This window comes from Erythrolamprus reginae, chromosome 12 (genome assembly GCF_031021105.1).
Source record: "Erythrolamprus reginae isolate rEryReg1 chromosome 12, rEryReg1.hap1, whole genome shotgun sequence".
NCBI classification, from domain to species: domain Eukaryota; kingdom Metazoa; phylum Chordata; class Lepidosauria; order Squamata; family Dipsadidae; genus Erythrolamprus; species Erythrolamprus reginae.
The window spans coordinates 21,628,580-21,651,466 of record NC_091961.1 but is presented as its reverse complement, the minus strand read 5'-3'; the positions used below and the strand labels follow the sequence as shown (position 1 = coordinate 21,651,466).

At 41.9% G+C, this 22,887-nt stretch overlaps 1 protein-coding gene across 8 annotated transcripts in view; it reads right to left on the bottom strand.

The window, feature by feature from the left end:
- Window positions 1–22,887, bottom strand: part of ST3GAL4 (ST3 beta-galactoside alpha-2,3-sialyltransferase 4) — a 236,268-nt gene that overhangs the window by 5,876 nt on the left and 207,505 nt on the right. For all 8 annotated transcript variants that reach the window (XM_070765425.1, XM_070765432.1, XM_070765428.1 and 5 more), the window contains 4 exons: window positions 15,766–15,826; window positions 7,757–7,852; window positions 5,521–5,710; window positions 261–404 (listed from right to left, as the gene is read on the bottom strand). In XM_070765425.1, the coding sequence (XP_070621526.1) occupies window positions 261–404; window positions 5,521–5,710; window positions 7,757–7,852; window positions 15,766–15,826 (491 nt within the window). The remainder of the gene's footprint in view (window positions 1–260; window positions 405–5,520; window positions 5,711–7,756; window positions 7,853–15,765; window positions 15,827–22,887) is intronic.

Here is a 22,887-nt window from a genome sequence, read left to right as displayed (position 1 = left end):
GTTATCTGTACTTCCACAACTTCGAGATATTTCCAATTTAAGTGTCCATATGAAAAAAAAGTCAAGTTGCACTTTGGAGAAAAAGCATTTTCGGGATCCCAATTTTAAGAATATCCAAAAGCAAGAAAAAGACTGCTGGCTTCAAATCACATATTCATATAATCCCTCCCTTCGTTGCATACTCATACCTCTAATTCTTTCTCTCTCTCTCTCTCTCTCTCTCTACTATTCACACACGTACAAATGCTTATCTCTCTTACCTCTTTAAGCTTCCACAAGTGTTTCATTGGAAGCTTAAGCACTTTAGCAGCTGCAACCTCCATAAAATATGGGTTCAGAATTCGTATTTGCTTGGGATCTGCATTCCAAATTAAGGGAGGCTGTTTCCAGAAACCCTTCCGAATCTGGAGACAAAGCAGAAAAGACAAAAAAATTAGTCACACACGCTTTATTTTCAAATGCAACATTGAAGCACAAGACCTGGCTAAATAGAGAGAGAGAGGAAAAAAAAAAGTAACGTGGAAAAGACTGCAGGGAGTCCTCAACTTACAACCACAATTGAGTCCAAAAATATATGTTGCTAATTTGTTAAATGAGTTTTCTTTCGTTTTACAACTTTCCTTGCCACATTTGTTAAGTGAATCACTGCAGCTGTTAAATTCTTAACACGGTTGTTAAGTAAATTCCGTTTCCCCGTTGACTTTGCTTTTCAGAAGGTTGCAAAAGGGGATTGCCTGACCCCAGCAATCGTCATAAAGGTGAGTCAGTTGTCAAGCATCCAAATGTAAATCACATGACCACTGGGGATGCTGCAGTGATAAACGGTCTTAAGTCACTTTTTTTCAGTGCTGTGGTAACTTCAAACAGTCACTAAGCAAACTCCTGTAAATTGGGGACTAGACTACAGATTAACAGAGTTGGAAGGGACCTTGTAGGTCATCTAGTCCAACCCTCTGCCCAAGCAGGAGAACCTACACCATTCCTAACAGACAGCAGTCCAGTCTCTACTTGAAAGCCCGCAGGGATGAAGCTCCTGCAACTTCTGAAAGCAACTTCTGTCCCTTTAGTTGATTGTTCTCACTGTCAGAAAGTTTCTCCTTATTTCCAGGTTGAATCTCTCCTTGATTAGTTTCCACCCATTATACCTTGTCTGGCCTTCAGGTGCTTTGGAAAATAGCTTGACCCCCTCCTCTCTGTGGCAGCCCCTCAGATATTGGAACCCTGCTATCTAGTCTCCCCTGGTCGTGTAACAATTCATCTTATACTTTAGTCTCCAGTCCTCTAATCCAGTGTTTTTCAACCAGTGTGCCACGGCACACTAGTGTGCCGTGAGACATGGTCAGGTGTGCAGCGAAGCTCAGAGAGAGAAAGAAAGCAAGAGAGAGAGAAAGAAAGAGAAAGAGAGAGAGAGAAAGAAAGCAAAAGAGAGAAAGAGCGAGCGAGAGAGAAAGAGAACAAGAGAGAGAGAGAAAGAAAGCAAGAGAGAGAGAAAGAGAACAAGAGAAAGAAAGCAAGAGAGAGAGAGCAAGAGAAAGAGAGGGAGGGAAGGAGAGAGAGAAAGACATAAAGAGAGGTAGGGAGGGAGAGAGAAAGAGCAAAAAAGAGAGGAAGGAAGAGAAAGAAAGAGGGATGGAGAGAGAAAAAGAAAGAGGAAGGAAGGGAGAGAAAGAGGGAGAGAGAAATAGAGTGAAAGGGAGGAAGAGAGAGAGAGAGAGATTTTTTTTGTCCAAACTTTTTTTAGCCCCCCACCCCGCTCAATGTGCCCCAGGGTTTTGTAAATGTAAAAAATGTGTCGTGGCTCAAAAGAGGTTGAAAATCACTGTTCTAATCACCCTGGTTGCTCTTCTCTGCACTCTTTCTAGAGTCTCAACATATTTTTAATAATGTGGTGACCCAAACTGGATGCAATATTCTAGGCTATAGAGTGGTATTAGTACCTCCCTTGATTTCCTGAACTTCTCCAATTTTAGGGGAAGCGTTTTGGTGTTTCATTTGTACATCTGATCTTCCGTTTGGTTTCTCTGCAATTTCTTTCCGTTTGACATTAAAATTGTTCAAAATATACAAAATGAACATTATATTGACTGGTTTTGGGATGTTGTGTTAACCCTCCAAGATGAATCAAACAGGAAACCAAAAACACGCCAGCTAAAATGACTTTTATGATAAGGTTATAAAAACAAGATTTGCAACTTTCAACCTACAGTACCTCTCCCCTACTTTTCTTTACAGATGTGTGTCTTTCTTTAGACATCTGTCCATCACAGTTATACACTGTGACTGTTATAAAACTAAATCATGACTGGTTTAGTTTTACCTCTTTTCTCATTCACATGTTAAGTGAATGTCGTGGTCATTAAGTGAAGCCACTGTTTCGCTATGGGCCAATTTTGCTGAAAATTGGAAGAAAAGGACGGATTTGGGGTGTGTGTGTGTCACAAAATGCAGGACACTGCAAAAAGCTGTAAATGTGAGCCAGCCAATACACATTTGACAATCAGTCATGTAACCATGGAGGGGGGAGGAGCTGCCAGGACTTCTCAACCAAGTTGTACGTAGCTCCAGGAGGGTATCTTGTCACTTCAAATGGTCACTAAGCAACCAGTTGTCAATTGAGGATAACCTCTATCTTGATGAAAAGCAGGGTAGGTCTTATCTGAAAGCATTTTCTAATTTCCTTTCTGCCTTGGACTCAGCTTTCCTTTATTTGACAATTATCTTTATTTGACAGCTCTTCTTCAGGTTCCCCGGGGTTATTCTTTTTGCCTTCTCCAATCGCACAAGGGGTTAGTGAGGCAATGTTGTGTCAATCGTTCTAACAATGGATGGAAACTAAAGAAGGAGAAAAGCAACCGAGAAATGAGGAGGAACGTCCTAACAGTGAGGACAATTACCAGTGGGAACAGAAGTTGGTTCGAGAGGCTGTGGGTGCTTCATCGCTGGAGGGTTTGAAGAAGAGACTGGAGAGTGACTTGTCCGAAATGGTATAGGGCAGTGATGGTGAACCTTTTTTTCCTTAGGTGCTGAAAGCATGGGCGCATGCACTATTGCGCAAGTGGGTGTGTACCCACACCCATAATTCAATGCCCCCACACATATTCTGCCCCCCTGCACTGTACTTCCCCCTGTGCATAACACCAAGACCACCCTGCTCATCCAGAGGCTGGAAACAGCCCATGTCACAGGATCCGGTGGCCTGTTTTTTCCCCTTTCCTGGTTCCAGAGGCTTTCTTGGAGCATGGGGAAAACAAAAATTATTATTATTATTATTATTATTATTATTATTATTATTATTATTATTTATTGGATTTGTATGGCGCCCCTCTCCGTAGACTCGGGGCGGCTAACAACAGTAGTACAAAGCAGCATGTAAATCCAATACTAAAACAGTTAAAAAACCCTTATTTGTAAAACCAAACATCCATACAAACAAACATACCATGCATAAATTGTAAAGGCCTAGGGGGAAAGAATATCTCATTTCCCCCATGCCTGACGGCAGAGGTGGGTTTTAAGGAGCTTACGAAAGGCGAGGAGGGTGGGGGCAATTCTAATCTCCGGGGGGAGTTGGTTCCAGAGGGCTGGGGCCGCCACAGAGAAGGCTCTTCCTCTGGGCCCCGCCAAACGACATTGTTTTGTTGGCGGGACCCGGAGAAGGCTCACTCTGTGGGACCTAACCGGTTGCTGGGATTTGTGCGGCAGAAGACAGTCCCGGAGATATTCTGGTCCGATGCCATGAAGGGCTTTATAGGTGATGACCAACACTTTGAATTGTGACCGGAAATTAATCGGCAACCAATGCAGACTGCGGAGTGTTGGTGTTACATGGGCATTTTTGGGAAAGCCCATGATTGCTCTCGCAGCTGCATTCTGCACAATCTGAAGTTTCCGAACACTTTTCAAAGGTAGCCCCATGTAGAGAGCGTTACAGTAATCCAGCCTCGAGGTGATGAGGGCATGAGTGACTGTGAGCAGTGACCCCCGGTCCAAATAGGGCCGCAACTGGTGCACCAGGTGAACCTGGGCAAACGCCCCCCTTGCCACAGCTGAAAGATGTTTCTCTAATGTGAGCTCTGGATCGAGGAGGACACCCAAGATGCGGACTCTCTCTGAGGGGGTCAATAATTCCCCCCCCCCAGGGTGATGGACGGACAGATGGGATTGTCCTTCCCTGCTCCAGGAGGCCCGAAAATGCCCTCCCACAGCCTCCGAGTGAGCCAAAAATCAGCTATCCAGCATGCACCTGTACGCTGGAGATCAGCTCGGGCAATGGCTTCCATGCTAGCAGATATGGTTCCACGTGCCACAGGTTCACCACCATGGATATAGGGTCTCCTGTTTAAGTAGGGGGCTGGACTCGAAGACCTCCAAGGTCTCTTCCAGCTCTATTCTGATTCTGATGGATGAGCAAGGAAATTGGATAAAGAAAATAGATCTTGTCCACATCGAGCAAAGGAGCTTGGTTATGTGAGACCAAAATTGGGCATCCCATGTTCAACGCCACAAACAAATCAGTATTGATAGCACAACACTCTTCTTTGGAGGTGTTGTGGTTGGCTCTGGCCCAGCTCCTGCCTCAGGGAATGGGGAGGTGGATGCAGGGGAAACTTCAACATGTCACAGGCCTGTGTTATTGCCGACAGAATCAGTTCAGAGTTTAGTTTCCTCGGACAAAGAAGAAGGTGGGAGTGACTCGGCAGAAGAGGGCTTGGCACACAGCCAAGGCAGTCAATCTTCCTTATCTTCTATAGCTTCAGATGATGACATTTTGGACCCACGCAAGCGCAGAATTATGCGTAGAAGAGACCAAGTAAGAACATATTACAGGAAATAAGGGAGGCCACCTGTGTTTGGGTGGGGCTCCAGAAATTAGGGCTGCGGCTATAAATAGCAGCATGTGGGTTTGGCCGTTGTGGAAGAATATCTGCTGCAGTTTTGTCAGGAATCTTGTGTGCTGGACTTTGTTGCTTTTTCACGCCTTTGAAACCAACGCAGAGCAGTGTGTGTGTGTGTCTCCCTTCGTTGGAAGAAGAAGGGGTGTGAAGTTTCTCCACAGCTGCTGGCTAAGTACTTAATGACTGCTTAAGGGAAATTGTACAGACTACCCGGTTGTTTTGGGAAGAGTGCTCTTTGCAATACAAAAAGAGTGCTTAGTTTATTTTGACTTTTGGGATAAAGAACATTGTTTTGAATTTTCAAACGTGTGTGTGTCTGAAATTTGTATCCTTGAATTTTCGGGAGGCTCCTACCAGAGAGCCCGGCAGAACAGGAGGTTGGAAGGGGGCTGAACTTAGAAGACCTCCAAGGTCTCTTCTAGTTCTATTCTGACTCTGATGGATGAACAAGAAAATTGGATAAAGAACATAGATCTCGTCCATATCTAGCGAAATGAGCTTGGTTACGCAAGACCGAAATCTGGTGTTCCACGTTCAAAGCTTCCGAATCAGTGTATGTATGTTTTCTTTGGCAAGTGGATCCTTCCCCACAATTAAACACAACAAAGAAAGGCTAACCACTTACTCTCTTCTTGTCATGGAGAATTGTCTCCATCCACATAAAATCCATGGGTTTGAATGCCACTAACACCAGCAACGTGTTCGGGTTGTTGTCCGTCTGAGGATTGAAGTGTGCTGACTCGGGGTAGAAAAGACGCATGGTGGTTTTGGTGCCCACATCACGCTCGTAACCGTGGACTGGCGCATTGTTCAGCCTGGAGAGAGGAAGAGAGAACGAGATACATGATGACATGGAAGTCATTACACGGACCCAGATTGTTGAGGGCAAGAGGCTGACTCTGTAAACTGCTTAGAGAGAGCTGTAAAAGCACCATGAAGAGGTATATAAGTCTAATCACTATTGCTATTGTCCGTCCGTCCGTCCGTCCTTCCTTCCCTTCCTTCCCTCCTTCCTTCCTTCCCTCCTTCCTTCCCTCCTTCCTTCCTTCCCTCCCTCCCTCTTCCCACTGTTAGCAGTTTGATCCTGACTGGCTCAAGGTCAACTCAGCCTTCTTTCCAAAGTGGGTCAAATGAGGACCCAGATTATTGGGGCCAATGTGCTGATTCTGTAAACCACTTAGAGAGAGGTGTAAAGCACTGTGAAGTGGTATATAAGTCTAAGTGCTATTGCTATCTTCCTTCCTTCCTTCCTTCCTTCCTTCCTTCCTTCCTTCCTTCCTTCCTTCCTTCCATCCATCGATCCCAACATCAGGTATCCTGCCGTGGAAACCAAATAGTTTAATGCCTAATAGGGTCAGGTTGTGGTTTTTTTCCTGATGAGTAAATTTCTGGCCCACTCTAATATACATGGAAATCATCTTCTTTTAATGACCCCATAATCCTTTGCCAGGTGGAGTATGGGCAACTGAATGAAGCATTTAATTTAATTAATTTGATTTATAAGCTGCCCAACTTCTTTTGAACTCAGGGCGGTGTACAACAGTTTAAAAGAATATAACAATTAACCCCCACCCCCAATAGATTATTCATATCCTTTTGGTTGGAGCTAGATGGCATAGCTAATTGGCCCCAAGCCTACTGGCAAAGCCATGTTTTCACAGCGTTCCGGAAGGCTAGGAGGATGGGGGCAGTGCAGATCTCCAGGGGCAGTTGGTTCCAGAGAGCCGGAGCCACCACAGTGAATGCCCTCCCACATGGCCACGCCAACCGACATTGTCTAGTCGACAGCACACTGAGAAGGTGGCTCCTGTGGGCTCTAATTGGTCGCTGGGAGGAATGTGGCAGAAGACGGTCCCGTAACTTACGTAGTCTGGCCCTAAGCCATGTAGGACTTTAAAGTTGATAACCAACAGCTTGAATTTTGTCCAGAGACCAATTGGGAGCCAGTGCAGCTTGAGGAGTGTTGGTGTGATGTGGGTGTACCTCAAGGAAATGGTCAAGGATCAAGGAAATGGAGCACCACCCTTATGAAACCAGGTTGCAACACCTTGGTCTCTTCAGCCTTGAAAAACAGCGTTTAAGGGGTGACTTGATCGAAGTGTATAAAATCATGCATGGGATAGGAAAGGTGGATAGAGAAAAATTATTTTCCCTATCACACAATACTAGGACGAGGGGGCCCTCCCTAAAGCTCATAGGTAAGAAAGTGAGGATAAATAAAGGGAAATATTTTTTTCACCCAGAGGGTCATTGGTTTATGGAATTCATTTCCGGAAGAGGTTGTTTACAGCTGTCAGCCTGTATTAGACAGATTCATGGATGCCAAGTGTATTGGTGATTGAAATGGATGTCCAAGTGTCCCCTCTATGTTGGTTGAGGCAGGCAGGATTCCCTTGGGTACTGTTTGTTGGGGGTCAAGGGAAACCGGGGGTGGGTGGGTTGCCTCTTCTTTCTGCTCAAGATCCCCATGTACAATTGGTGGGCCACTGTGTGATACACAATGCTGGACTCGATGGGCTTTGGTCTGATTCAGCATGGTCCTTCTTATGTTCTTATGTACCTAGGCACACCCACAACAGCTCGCCCGGCTGCATTCTGGACCAAGGGTAGCCCCATGTAGAGCATATTGCAGTAGTCAAGGCATGAGGCGTTTTACTGGCTGGATGCTCTTCCTGTTGCCAATGCGGAGTTTTATTCAGCAGATAAAGTCTCATTGGGCCCAGAGAGAGAAATATCTGCCTCTGCCTAGGGTTGAACTCACAGGCTCCTTAGGCGAGAGCGCCACCTCTAGGCCACCACACCATTCTGATATGCATGGAAATGACCCAGACAAACCCCATCCCCCCTCCGCTTCTCATTACCTGATCACAATATCGTATTTGTTAATGGCGTCGCCGATGGAGCTGTTTCTCAACCGGTAACCGTTCCCAACTACTGCACATCGCCGGCATTTCAAGCTGCAAGACAGGCAAAGAGGACTTTTAATTAAAGCTCAAGGACATCACACAGTTACAACTCACAGCCTGGAGTTACGACGGCAATTTGGACTGGGGTGGCTGTCACTAAGCTGTGCAATAGTAAAGAATAATGTCACAGGTTCTTTTAACCTAAAACTAAGGACAGTTAATCAGTGGGACAACATACCTCCAGAAGCTGTAAATGTTCCAACACTCAAGTTTTTAAGAAGAATTATTGGGATAACCGTTTGTCTGAAATGGTTAGGGCAGTGATGGTGAACCTATGGCACAGGTGCCACATGGAGCCATATCTGCTGGCACGCGAGCCGTTGGCCTAGCTCAGCTCCAACATGCATGTGTGTGGCGGCCAGTTGATTTTTGGCTTGCACAGAAGCTCTGGAAGGGAATTTTTGGCTTCCAGAGAGCCTTTGGGACAATGGGGGAGTGAGTTTTTACCCTCGCCCAGTTCCAGGGAAGCCTTTGGAGGCTGGGGAGGGTGAAACATGAGCCTAGTGGGCCTACCAGAAGTTGGGAAACAGGCCATTTCCAGCCTCCAGAGGGCTTCCGGAGGGTAGGGGAATCTGTTTTTGCCTTCCCCATGCATTGAAAAGGTTTGCCATCACTAAGTTAGGGTTTCCTGCACAACCAGGAGGTTGGACTACAAGACCTTCAAGATCCCTTCCAACTCTATTCTTTTTTTAAAAAAAATAGTCTTTATTAATTATTTACACTAAAAAGAAGACAAGACAAATACAGTACAGAAAAAGAAAGATAAGACAAAGATATATTTGCCAACTTGCAAGTTGGCCTTGTTACAGCTTTCACTATTGTTTTCTATATTCATATATTTACATGAGTCTTGGCTATGTATATTTCCCATTTATATCCAATGTTTTGTAGTAAAGGAATAATAAAGAGTAACAAGATTGCTAGTAAATAACATATTTGACTGTAGTGTAATTATTTAAAGTTTTTTGGTCAACCCAGTTATACCATCTTTTCCACGTCTGGTAGAAATCTGTATTGTCTTTTTGTCGAATTTCCATTGTCAATTTATCCATTTCAGCAATTTCATAGATTTTATTTATTAAATTTAAGGTTGATGGGATATTATTTCGTTTCCAATTTTGCACAAATGTGATTCTGGCGGCAGTAATTATGTGTATTATTAGATAGCTGTTCTCTTTTGTTATTTTTTGCCTGATAATTCCGAGCATATATAGCTCTGGTTTTAATGAAATTTGTAAGTTTGTTATTTGCTCTAAAAGACTTTTAATTTTAGTCCAAAATTTGTTGGCCTTTAGGCAGGTCCACCACGTGTGGCAAAAAGTTCCATTTTTCTGGTACATTGCTTTATTTCCCTATGAGGTAAAAAGCCCCTTTGATCTGGGTTAATTATTTTATTTAAAAGTTTTTTTGTTCTTTCTGCCATTATCGACATAAAAATCTTATAGTCTGTATTTAGCAATGATATAGGCCTATAATTTTGTATTTGGTCTTTCTCTAGTCCTTCTTTTGGAATTACTGTGATGTATGATTCCCTCCATGTGTCGGGTATGTTAGCCTGGTCTATGATTTTGTTGTATACTTCAATTGTCTTTTGGCACTTCCAGCATTTTGGTGATGTATTTGGAAACATTTCAGAGAGTCGGGCAGGTGGCAAATGCCACCTGTAGAACATTTTATAGATACAGTGATACCTTGTCTTACAAACTTAATTGGTTCCGGGACAAGGTTCTTAAGGTGAAAAGTTTGTAAAACGAAACAATGTTTCCCATAGGAATCAATGGAAAAGCGATTAATATGTGCAAGCCCAAAATTCATCCCTTTTGCCAGCCGAAGCGCCTGTTTTTGCGCTGCTGGGATTCCCCTGAGGCTCCCCTCCATGGGAAACCCCACCTCTAGACTTCTGTGTTTTTGTGATGCTGCAGGGGAATCCCAGCATCGCAAAAACGAGCGCTTTGCTGGCAACGGAAGTCTGGAAGTGGGGTTTCCCAGCAAAGGGAGCATCAGTGAAATCGCAACATTGCAAAAACACCAAAGTCCTCGAAACCCCACCTCCAGACCTCTGTGTTTTTGCGATGCTGCGATTTCACTGAGGCTCTCCCCGCTGGGAAGCCCCACCTCGGGACTTCCGTTGCCAGCGAAGCACCCATTTTTGCGCTGCTGGGAGTCCCCTGCAGCATCACCAAAACACGGAAGTCCGGAGGTGGGGTTTCCCATGGAGGGGAGCCTCATGGGAATCCCAGCAGCAAAAAAAGGGGGGGTTCGCTGGCAACGGAAGTCCGGAGGCGGGGCATCCCAGCGGTGGCAGTGGGTTTGTAAGGTAAAAATAGTTTGTAAGAAGAGGCAAAAAAATCTTAAACTCCAGGTTTGTATCTTGAAAAGTTTGTATGATGAGGCGTTTGTAAGACGAGGTATCACTGTATTCTCTTTATATGTAGATGATATTGTCAATTTATAATTAATAGTCCATATTTTTTCCAACTCTATTCTTATTCCTATTCCGTTCTATGCACCCAAAGCTCCAGAGGGCCAAATATGCCCCCTTGGCCTTTAGGCAACACACACCCAAAAACACAATGGGTGGTACTCACAGTTCCTACTCACACACTTCCTCTGGAACTGCTGCTTTTTGTACTAGGCTACCACACTCGAAAACACAATGGGTGGTAGTCACAGTTTCTATTTACACACTTCCTCCGGAACTGCTATTTCTTGTGCTAGGCAGTGTGTGAGTCTGACAATTAAAAAAACAGTCTTTCTCTCTATTAGCCGTAGGTTGCTCTATTTCCACAAAGAAGCAGAAGCCATCTTCCTCTCTCACTCCTCCAACACACCTTCAACACACACCACAAGGGTGTTTTTTTTCTAAGAGGCAACTGTTCTTTTTTCTTTGAAGATGTCTCGCTTCTCATCCAAGAAGCTTCCTCAGCTCTGATTGGATGGTGGGGAATGGAAAGACTATCCAGTCAGAACTGAAGAAGCTTCTTGGATGAAAAGCCAAATGTCTTCAAAGAAAAAACTAGAGAGTTGCCTCTTGAAAAAGACACCTTTGAGACAAAAGGTGCTGCTTAGTTGAAGGGCAGCTGGGACAGGGAGAGGTCTTAAAAGGGGGCGGGCGCTGTCAACCCAGTAGGTCAGTGATGATCCAGGCAGTGATCCTAATCTGAACATGTGCAAATGGGAAGGACAGAGAATGAATTAATGAATTAATTCGTACTTTATTTGGCTAAAGTGTGATTAGACACACAAGAAGTTTGTCTCCAGTGCAGAAATTCTTCAGGGACGCATGCAAAGCAATAGAGGAATAGCAGTTATAATAACGACAACAGGGAGGAAAGGATAAGGGAATGGATTGCGGTATAATATACTGCTAAAAAATAATAAAGAAAACACTCAAATAGCATGAATGAAATACAGTATTCTCATTGAATATTTCATTTGCACAACTATTCCATTTGGACAACGATAGATGAAATTGACTGTCCATCAGTGTTGCTTCCTAAGTGGACAGTTTGATTTCACAGAAGTTTGATTTAATTGGAGTTATATTCTGTTTTGTAAACTGTTCCCTTTATTTTTTTTTGAGCAGTGTATTATAATAATACAACAGAGGCAGTAATGACTGTATGACTGTAACTTGTTGCTTATATCCTAAGATTTGTATTAATATTGCTTCTTCATTGCTTATTTGACCCCTATGACAATCATTAAGTGTCGTACCACATGATTCTTGACAAATGTATATTTTATTTTATGTACGCTGAGAGCATATGCACCAAGACAAATTCCTTGTGTGTCCAATCACACTTGGCCAATAAAATTCTATTCTATTCTATTCTAAAGATAAGATAAGGTAACAGCAAAATAAGAAAAGATAAGATAAGATAAGAAAAGATAATAATACAACAGAGGCAGTAAAGATAAGATAAGGTAACAGCAAAATAAGAAAAGATAAGTGTCTGAATCTGAGACGGAAGACGGACAGCTGCCAGGGAGCAGGAGAGTGGGTTCTGCTGGTTCCGGAGGAAACTGGGGAAGAGCAAACTCAGTCTAGGCAGAATAGGGGAGAGGTGCAACAAGGGGGAAGGGGTTCAGATGAAGACCAAGACCAACCCCCTTCTCATTCTAGGGTGTGCAGGGAAGAACGCAGATGAGAGCAACATGGGCTGTGGGGATTACGAGAAAGGCCCCCGATTCCCTTCGCAAGGCACACCTGCAGATAGAGTTTAAAGGAGAGGCAATTGGGAGGGGCATTTGTTGGGAATAAAGGCTGAATTCACAGCGTGAGAGTTGTGGCCTGCATTCCTGGCATTCCTCCTGATGGTCTGAATCATTGTCATATTTCTGTCTGCTTATCCTATCTTGCTGGAATTATTGGCATGAATTCTTTGCTTCTGGGACTCGTGATCTTGTCCTGTCGGAGTGATTGATTGCAGTCATTCTGCTTACAGTGTTTGGACTGAGTTATCTGCAGTGAGAAGCTGCTACAGGTTTGTGGGAGAGCTTTACTCCAGGACGGAGAGTAAACAGAACATTGGGGGCAAAGTTGGTGCCAATAAAGGAACTCATACTGGTTCTCTGGCTGTGTTGCTTTTGTGCCACACCCCGGATCATTGCAATTATTATTATTATTATTATTATTATTATTATTATTATTATTAATTAGATTTGTATGCCGCCCCTCTCCACAGACTCAGGGCGGCTCACAAGAGTGATAGAAACAGTATTAGTTTAGTTTAGTTTTATTGGATTTGTATGCCGCCCCTCTCCATAGACTCGGGGCGGCTAACAACAGTGGTAAAAACAACATACGACAATCCAATACTAAAACAGCTAAAAACCCTTGTTATAAAACCAATCATACATACAAACATATCATACATAAATTGTAGAAGCCTAGGGGGAAAGAATATCTCAGTTCCCCCATGCCTGATGACAGAGGTGGGTTTTAAGAAGCTTACGAAAGGCAAGAAGGGTAGGGGAAATTCTAATCTCAGGGGGCAGTTGGTTTCAGAGGGCCGGGGCCGCCACAGAGAAGGCTCTTCCCCTGGGTCCCGCCAAACGACATTGTTTAGTTGACAGGACCTGGAGAAGGCCCACTCTGTGGGACCTAATTGGTTGCTGGGATTCATGCGGCAGAAGGCGGTCCCAGAGATAACCTGGCCCGGTGCCATGAAGGGCTTTATACAATGACAAATCTAATAATTAGAATCTAAAATAACAATTGTACATTTAAAAATCTAAAAGCAAGGAACCCCAATATAAAAAACATACATACAGTCATATCATGCACAAAAACTACATAGGCAGGGGGATATGACTCAGTTCCCCCACGCTTGATGACAGAGGTGGGTTTTAAGGAGTTTACGAAAGGCAGGGAGGGTAGGGGCAGTTTTAATCTCCGGGGGGAGCTGATTCCAGAGGGTCGGAGCCGCCACAGAGAAGGCTCTTCCCCTGGGTCCCGCCAGACGACATTGTTTAGTCGACGGGACCCGGAGAAGACCAACTCTGTGGGGCCTAACCGGCCGCTGGGATTCGTGCGGCAGAAGGTGGTCTCGCAGATATCCTGGTCCGGTGCCATGAAGGGCTTTATAGGTAATAACCTATATGTAACAGCCATACTAAATGGGTAAATACACACAGATGTCGGACAGCATTGTGAGAATCCCAGGTGAGGAGTAAACAGGTATCACAGGGAGGGAAGGAGCAGGGGGAGGGAAGAGACTGGTGCTACAGGCTTCTTACAGGGAAGTTCAGAGCCATGGGAAGCTATTTAACAAGCTATTTAACAAGCAGAAGTGACTGAAGAAAAACAGCAGGGAGGGGAAATTAAGCAAGAAGTAGAAAGGGTAATAGAGGTAATCCTCAAAGTTACAACCATTCATTTAGTGAACAAAGTTTCCATGGCACTAAAAGAAGTGATTTAAAACTGGTCATTGCACCTATAAACATGCATGTGATCTGCACACTCACATGATTAAAACTCAGGCACTTGGCAACAGAAACGTATTTACAATGGTTGCAGCGTCACATGATTTGCATGATTCCCGGGATCACGTGACCACAGTTTGCAACCTCCCAGCTGCTTCTGAGAAGCAAATTGAATGAGTAAGCCAGACCAGGTGATGCCCTTAAGAACTGCAGTGATTTGCTGAGCCTCCATGGCGGAAAAGGGTCATAAAATCCAGCTTGGCTCACTTAACCACCATGGTACTTATGGACAGAGAATCTCTGCTCCCAGTTGTGATTGTAAGTTGAGGACTACCTTCTACTAGCAAGCTTAATTGAGAAGCCCTCTCGGAGGCCTCCCATGGAAACCAAACTTCCTGGTCCTTGTATGTTCATGTATTTGTACAAGCTCATGTATTTGGGTCTGGGTAGTTTAGAGAAAAGAAGAATAAGGGGCAAGATGACAGAGGTATTCCAGTATTTGGAATAAGAGACGGGGTGGCGCAGCAGGTAGAGTGCTGTACTGCAGGCCACTGAAGCTGACTGTAGATCTGAAGGTCAGCGGTTCAAATCTCATCACCGGCTCAAGGTTGACTCAGCCTTCCATCCTTCCGAGGTGGGTAAAATGAGGACCCGGATTGTGGGGGCAATAGCCTAGCTCTGTTTAAAAAGTGTTATTGCTAACATGTTGTAAGCCGCCCTGAGTTTAAGGAGAAGGGCAGCATAAAAATAAAAAAAATAAAGTAAAGTAAAGTAAAGTAAAAAGTAAAGTAATAAGTAAAGTAAAAAGTAAAGTAAAGTAAAAAGTAAAGTAAAGTAATAAGTAAAGTAAAGTACTGTAATAAGTAAAGTAAAGTAAAAAGTAAAGTAAAAAGTAAAGTAAAGTAAAAAGTAAAGTAAAAAGTAAAGTAAAGTAAAGTAAAGTAAAAAGTAAAGTAAAGTAAAATAAAATAAAATAAAATAAAATAAAATAAAATAAAATAAAAAATAAATAAATAAATAAATTTGAGGGGCTGCCACAAAGAAGAGAGGGTCAAATTATTCTCCAAAGCAGTGTTTCCCAACCTTGGCAACTTGAAGATATCTGGACTTCAACTCCCAGAATTCCCCAGCCAGCATTCGCTGGCTGGGGAATTCTGGGAGTTGAAGTCCAGATATCTTCAAGTTGCCAAGGTTGGGAAATACTGCTCCAAAGCACCAGAGGGCCGGGCAAGAAATAATGGATGGAAACTGATCAAGGAAACAAGCAACTGGGAAACAAGGGGAATCTACCTAACAGTGAAGACAATTACCAGTGGAACAGTTGGCCTCCAGAAATCATGGGTGCTCCATCGCTGGTGGTTTTTAAGAATAGACTAGACAGTCACTTGTCTGAAATGGTATAGGGCAGTGATGGAGAACCTTTTTTTTCCTCGGGTGCCGAAAGCATGCGCCCGTGTTACCATAACTATAATTCTATGCCCTCCCATGCATCCCAACCCTCTGCATATGTGCACATGAACCCCCCTGCACTGTACTGCCCCCTGCACATCCATACATGACCCTCTCCCCCATGTCCTGACTTCTGGTGGGCCCGGTAGGCCCATTTTTCACTTTCCCCAGGTTTTGTTGGAGTCCGGGGAAGGTGAAAACACCTTCTCCCACTCCCCCGGAGGCCGAAAACGTCCTCCTAGAGCCTCCATGTGAGCCAAAAATCAGGTGCCCGATGTGCACTTATGTGCTGGAGCTGAGTTAGGGCAACGACTCACGTGCCGGCAGATATGGCTCCGCATGCCACCTGTGGCACTCGTGCCATAGGTTCGCCATCATAGGTATAGCATCTCCTGCTTGAGCCAGGGGGCTGGACTAGAAGACCTCCAAGGTCCCTTCCAACTCACTAAATTTTCCAAATGAAATTGGAAATTCCCAAAGTGCTTAAAACCTAAGAAAGAGGAAAAATGGGATGAACTGGTAATTACCTTTGAAAGTTTTCAGGGAGAGAGTAACTTGTGATTGCTAGCAGACGTAGAAGAATTTCCTCTGCAGACCAAACAAACAAAGGCAATCAAGAAAGTTGTTTAAGTTAATGTACACATTAGCATCAACAGAAAAGAATGGGACAACTTGCCGTGTGCCAAATTACTGCTGCCAATTCGCCAGGGCCAACGTGTCATGGGAAAAATCCAACAACTTTATATAATTATTAGACCTCGACTTAAAACAGTTCATTTAGTGCCCAATTCAAAGTTACAAGGTGGCACTGAAAAAAGTGAATTATGACTCTTTTTCATTCTTATGACCGTTGCAGCATCCTCTTGGTCATGTGATCCAAAATTCAGACTCACATTTATGACGGTTGAATGTCCTGGGTGTTTCTGTGATGTGATTCTTTTTTGTGACTTTCTAACAGGCAAAGTCAATGGGGAAGCCAGGTTCACTTAATAGCCATGTTACTGACTGAACAACTGCAGTAGTTCAGTTTAACAACTGTGGCAAGAAAGGTGGGCAAAATTCACTTAACAAATGTTTCACACAGCAACAGAATTGTTGGGCTCAATTCTAATAAGACGAGGACAACTTGCAATTTAAATATATATATATATATATATATATATATTAATTTTTATCATTCTCAATTCATTTTGTCCCTCATTTTGCATCCTTTTCTTTAATTATTTTATTTCAACATTTTGGGGGGTGTTATGTAACTTTTGTCCTGCGGCAAAATTGGCTGTGGCAAGTTGGCTCTGTTGAGTTGTCCTAGAAACAAAATAACTGAATTCACAAAGACACCCTAAAAAAGCCAGAAAGTTCATCAACTGAGTTCATTGATCTAATTTCTTATCCCTGTCAAGATGCTGCCTCTGGAACTATTTTTATCATAAAAGTACTTAAGTTAATTAATCTGATAAGAACTCTTGTTCAGAAACCTAATCTGTCCCTTTGTGACTATAATTATTTCTCCCTCTAAATGTTCACACTCTAACTTAGGGGACCCCAAACTGGGCAACTTTAAGACTGATGGGTGGACTTCAGCTCCCAGAATTCTCCAGCCAGCTAGGGTGGAAGATTTCTGGGAGTTGAAGTCCATAAGTCTTAAAATTGTCAAGTTTGAAGACCTCTGCTCTAACTGCTCAACAATCTAGTCCAGATACACACAAGTATCAACAACAAGGTGGCTGGTTAGTTAGATTTTACATTTTCTTTTTCTCTTTTTTGGAAGACAGAAAACACTGCCTTGGTTTTGCAACTCTTGCAAATCTTCTCCAATTCTTTCCAAGAAATTTACTTTGAACATTTAAATTCACAGCCTCGGGGCTTTCATTGCAACAATATCTTCTTTTTGTGTAATCAATCTTAACAAGGCTTATTTAAAACATATTTCCTGTACATTTTCCTTCTCAGAGTTCGCAAAAAAATTGATTTTTTAACGCAGCTATGTTTTTTTTTTAGATGCTTGTCATTTTCTGTATTTGTTTAATTGTGTAGTCAAGGTTCTTTTCAATGTAGGCTTGTACAGTGTTCCCTCGATTTTCGCAGGTTCAAACTTCGCGAAAAGTCTATACCACGGTTTTTCAAAAATATTAATTAAAAAACACTTTGCAGGTTTTTTCCCTATACCACGTTTTTTCCCACCCGATGACGTCATATGTCATCGCCAAACTTTCGTCCGCCTTTAATAAATATTTTTTTTATTAAACTTTAATAAATAAACATGGTGAGTAATAATCTAAATGGTTGCTAAGGGAATGGGAAAATTGTAATTTAGGGGTTTAAAGTGTTAAGGGAAGGATTGTGATACTGTTCATAGCCAAAAATAGTGCATTTACTTCCGCATCTCTACGTGGAAATTCGACTTTCGCGGGCGGTCTCGGAACGCATCCCCCGCGAAAATCGAGGGAACACTGTATACAGTTTCCAATGTAGCATTTCCTGCTTGAGCAGGGAGTTGGACTAGAAGACCTCCAAGGTCCCTTACAACTTTATTTATTTATTAGATTTGTATGCCGCCCCTCTCCGTATTCTGTTATTCAATGTTTCCCTTTACCAAAATGCCCAAATCTTAAATATTTTTACTGAGAAAACAATAACCAATATAGCAATAGCATTTAGACTTATATATCGCTTCATAGTGCTTTTACAGCTTTCTCTTAAGTGGTTTACAGAATCAGCATATTGCCCCCAACAATCTGGATACTCATTTTACCCACATTGGAAGGATGCGGGTAAAAGTGGTGAGATTTGAACTGCTGAACTACAGCTAGCAGTTAGCTGAAACAGCCTGCAGTGCTGCACTCTAAGCATTGTGCCACCCTGGCTCTGTATCTCCTTAAACAGATTGCTAAAATACAGATTGAATGTCTGAACATGTTTAGTTTCCTCTGAGTGGCATAAATCTAAGATAATTATATCACTTCCGGTCAAAGGTTTACATTTTGCAATCAGGTTTTTCCTGGTAATCAAGCATCCAAGGATAGCTGCTTCTATTGTTCCTTTTCTTTAACTTCTGATGGCAGATGAAAACGCTATCAAGGTGGTAAGAATAAATTACATGTCTTAACAGGTTTCTTTTTCCTCTCCAAAGGTCTGGTATTTAATACATTTAAAAAGAGATCCGTGCTACTAAATAATTTAATGAAATAAAATAAACTTCAGCTTTTCAAAACACGTTATGTGCAGGAAAATACTATTTGCCTGTCATTAATGATTGGTCTGGAAAATGAAGAGAAATATCAGATAATCCATAAAGAAATAAAGGTAAGACTCCACTGATTAATAAATAGAATCCAACACATTTTTGTAACACAATAGACTTTTCATTAACTGACTTTTGTATACAAAGGCAATACTGTCTTACACAAAAAGAAACAAAGTTTAGAAAATATATACTGTTTCTTTTCGGTTTTTCCCCTCTTTTTTTTGCAGGGAACAGTATATTCATTGAGCTGTGTTTAGTTTTCGGAGTTCCTTTCTTCCAGGACAAATAAGTAAATTTATTGAATTATCTGTCACTGAGTAACCAACTCAGTGTAGTAGTTTATATCTCAATCTGGGAAAGCTGGAGACAAAATAATTTCCTTTGTTTTGTTATTATGGTTGAAATGCCAAGGAAGAGCAACTTTATAATGGCTCCATTCATGTGAAGCAGAAGTTTTATCTAGTGCATTACTGTCAACTGAACCTTTTGTCTGTTGGAGCGAAACCAATGAAGTTGAAAGGGTCACACAGTTGGAATAATTAACATGGAGATTTCGTTTAAATGGATGAGCGTGATTTCACTGTAGATAAAAATGGAACCGTTAACAAAATCATACAATGGCAAATCATCAAGGTGTATAAATTCTGTCTTTGTCCTGAGATGAAAAATTATTTTCAGAGCTTCTGAGCAGAAAAAGAGATCCATAGATATTAGATTCTGGATCCAGAGCCACGGTGGTGCAGTGGTTAGAGTGGACTACTGCAGGCTACTTCTGCTGATCACCAGCTGATCAAATCTAACCAGGCTCAAATTGACTCAGACTTCCATCCTTCCAAGGTGGGTAAAATGAGGACCCAGATTGTTCGGGGGCAAATATGCTGACTCTATAAACTGCTTAGAGAGGGCTGCTAGAGCACTATGGAGTGGCATATAAGTCTAAATGCTATTGCTATTGCTATCATAACCACAACAATATTGGTGAAGGAACTTAAATAACTGTTCCTGAAATTTTAAAACCAAAAATATCTTTTCTGGCTCAAAGGCATTTTAAACTTGTATCATAATGGGAGTTATTGATCTTGATTCCTGGAAACTGCCTGAATAAATCCCTACAATACACAGCCTAAAACCATCGCTATCTATTGGACCTGATGATTATATGACTACTTCTTTTTGAAGATAGGGAGAACCATGGCTAGTGACCATAGATTGGGGAGGGAGCTAGTCCTGAAAGATTTTTCAAAGATTATGCTTAGAGGTTCAGCTGTAGCAGTGGAAAGCTTTTTTAAGAAGTAGTCATATAATCAATTATTAGATCATTAAGTCTTTTGAATCTTTAGACTAACAAACGTTGGTTTTAACAACAATTTGTCTCTTCATTTCAGATGTGTTGGCTATGGGAGTTGTAAGATTATTCATGTATATATTCATTCATCTTTCTTTCAAATCGTGTGCGGTAGTTAACCATTTTTTATTGTTATCAATTTTGGATCTGTAATTTGTGTTAAACCCGTTTTATAATTTTTGGGGGGTTTTCTTCTTTTGGTTCAGCCAGTCATACCACCTGTCCCAAGTTTTATAGAATTCTGTTCCATCCTTGTCATGAAGCTCTAGGGTCATCTTATTCATTTCTGCAATTTCTAGTATTTTATTAATTATATTTAATATTGTGAAGTTTTATCCATTTTCCAATTTTGAGCGTATATTAATCTAGCCGCTGTTAATATGTGTAGGATTAGGCATCTATCTTCTTTTACTAATTTTTGTTTAAATGTGCCCAGAAGAAATAGTTCCGGTTTAAACAGAACCGATTTGGAGGTAATTTGTTCCACGCAATTTTTTATTTTAATCCTGAAGCTTTTCACATTTGGACACATCCACCACATATGGTAGTATATTCCTATACCTTCTGTTCTGTCTGGGTTCCCCCAGACCTCAACACCAACTGGAAAAAAACAGCCAGACACTCTGGTAAAAGCCAAAAGTATTTTATAACTGGAAAAAATAAGCACAGAGGAAAACCTGTTCTTCCCAACAGACAGGATATAATACGGTACAGCAGGGTCCTGATGTCCAGTCAATACAGCAAGCTTCTTGCTGGCACCCCCACCCCCCAAGGTTTCAATAGTCAAAGGCACAAACCAGGATTCCAAGACGCCAAAGTTCACAGTCAGGTCCCACGACTCTCAAAGATAAAACTCCACAAGCCAGGAAGGGTGGGTCTGCCTTTTAGCCTTTCCCAAGAGCACCACACCCAAACCCAGCTGTTGCCACTTTAATGCTGAAAGTATTTAGCCAATTGATTCCGTCTCTGAGTAGCTCTTCGTTGTCGCAGATCAATTATGGCTTGTGCACTTTCCTCTAAGGAATCCAGGCTGCTTGCTGGGGAGAGCTCCCCCTGGTGGGACTCTGGCTGTCCTCCCTCATCTTCAGCCTGGGATTCCTCCTCCTCGTCTGTCTGCACCTCCTGTTCCTCAGCCTCTCCCTCTGAGCTGGAAACCGACAGAAGGTCAGCCGTTCCCGGAGGGGCCTCAGACGGAACCACAACACCTTCTTTACACTTCCAACTTTTTGGAGAGGTGTTAGGATACATTTTGGCCAGGCATGCCTGGGGAAGTTGTAAATGTTTTCTTTGTATGTTGCCGACAGATTTAATTTGCAGTTGGTGGTCCAGATTTTACCCCATTCTGATAAATTTATAGTATAACCGAAATTTTGGGCCCATGTAACCATGGTATATTTTACTTCCTCTTCTGACATTTCATATTGTAGTAAATAATTATATATTTTGGGAATTAGTTTATTATCTGTGCCCAAAAGGATTTTATCTACCGGTTGTTTGCCTTTTGAAATCCATATTTGCTTTTGTCCTCGGTATATTTAGATTTGATCTGCAAATAGTGTAGCCAATCTACAGTACACTAATTCCTTTTCCTTGTAAGCTTTTTATTGAGATAAGTTGATTACATTCATCCAATAGTTGATTGTATGTTAATATTTTACTTCCATCCAGTGCATTTGGGTAAATTACTGATTCTATGGGAGATATCTATTTAGGAATTTGTACGTAATGTTGCTTCCTTATTATAAACCATTAATCCAGGAATATCAACCCTATTGACTCTAAAGTGTGCAATAGGGTTGATATTCCTGGAGGCGTCTGTAATATGGTAAATGATTTAGCTTTACTAGATAAATGGTCTAAGCAATGGAAACTGCAGTTTAATGTTTCCAAATGTAAAATAATGCACTTGGGGAAAAGGAATCCTCAATCTGAGTATTGTATTGGCAGTTCAGTGTTGGCAAATACTTCAAAAGAAAAGGATTTAGGGGTAGTGATTTCTGACAGTCTCAAAATGGGTGAACAGTGCAGTCAGGCGGTAGGGAAAGCAAGTAGGATGCTTGGCTGCATAGCTAGAGGTATAACAAGCAGGAAGAGGGAGATTATGATCCCACTATATAGAATGCTGGTGAGACCACATTTGGAATACTGTGTTCAGTTCTGGAGACCTCACCTACAAAAAGATATTGACAAAATTGAACGGGTCCAAAGACGGGCTACAAGAATGGTGGAAGGTCTTAAGCATAAAACGTATCAGGAAAGACTTAATGAACTCAATCTGTATAGTCTGGAGGACAGAAGGAAAAGGGGGGACATGATCGAAACATTTAAATATATTAAAGGGTTAAATAAGGTCCAGGAGGGAAGTGTTTTTAATAGGAAAGTGAACACAAGAACAAGGGGACACAATCTGAAGTTAGTTGGGGGAAAGATCAAAAGCAACATGAGAAAATATTATTTTACTGAAAGAGTAGTAGATCCTTGGAACAAACTTCCAGCAGATGTGGTAGATAAATCCACAGTAACTGAATTGAAACCTGCCTGGGATAAACATATATCCATCCTAAGATAAAATACAGAAAATAGTATAAGGGCAGACTAGATGGACCATGAGGTCTTTTTCTGCCGTCAGACTTCTATGTTTCTATGTTTCTATTAATCTATTATTTTTTTTCTTATGTAGGGATGTCTAAAACAGTTGTGTATTTTATTTCTCCCTTCCAAATAAAAAAGAGTGTTATCCGGATTGTAAATTAAAACTTTCAACTGTAAGTATTCTTCTATTTCGGAGCACTATCTACTTCTCATCCAGCTTAGTGACGCAGCTAAATGGTAAAGTTTCCAATTTGGAAGGCCCAGTCCTCCTCTCATCCTGTGGTCCTGCATTATATTTCAGTTTAATTCTTGCTTTTCTTTTTATCCAGACGAATTTGTGAATTATTGGTCGAAGAATGTTTTATTCAATTTAATCGGGACGGTTTGAAATAAAAATAATATTGTAGGTAGCACGTTCATTTTAACTGTTGCAATTTTGCCCATTGTTTGGATCATCTTTCGAGA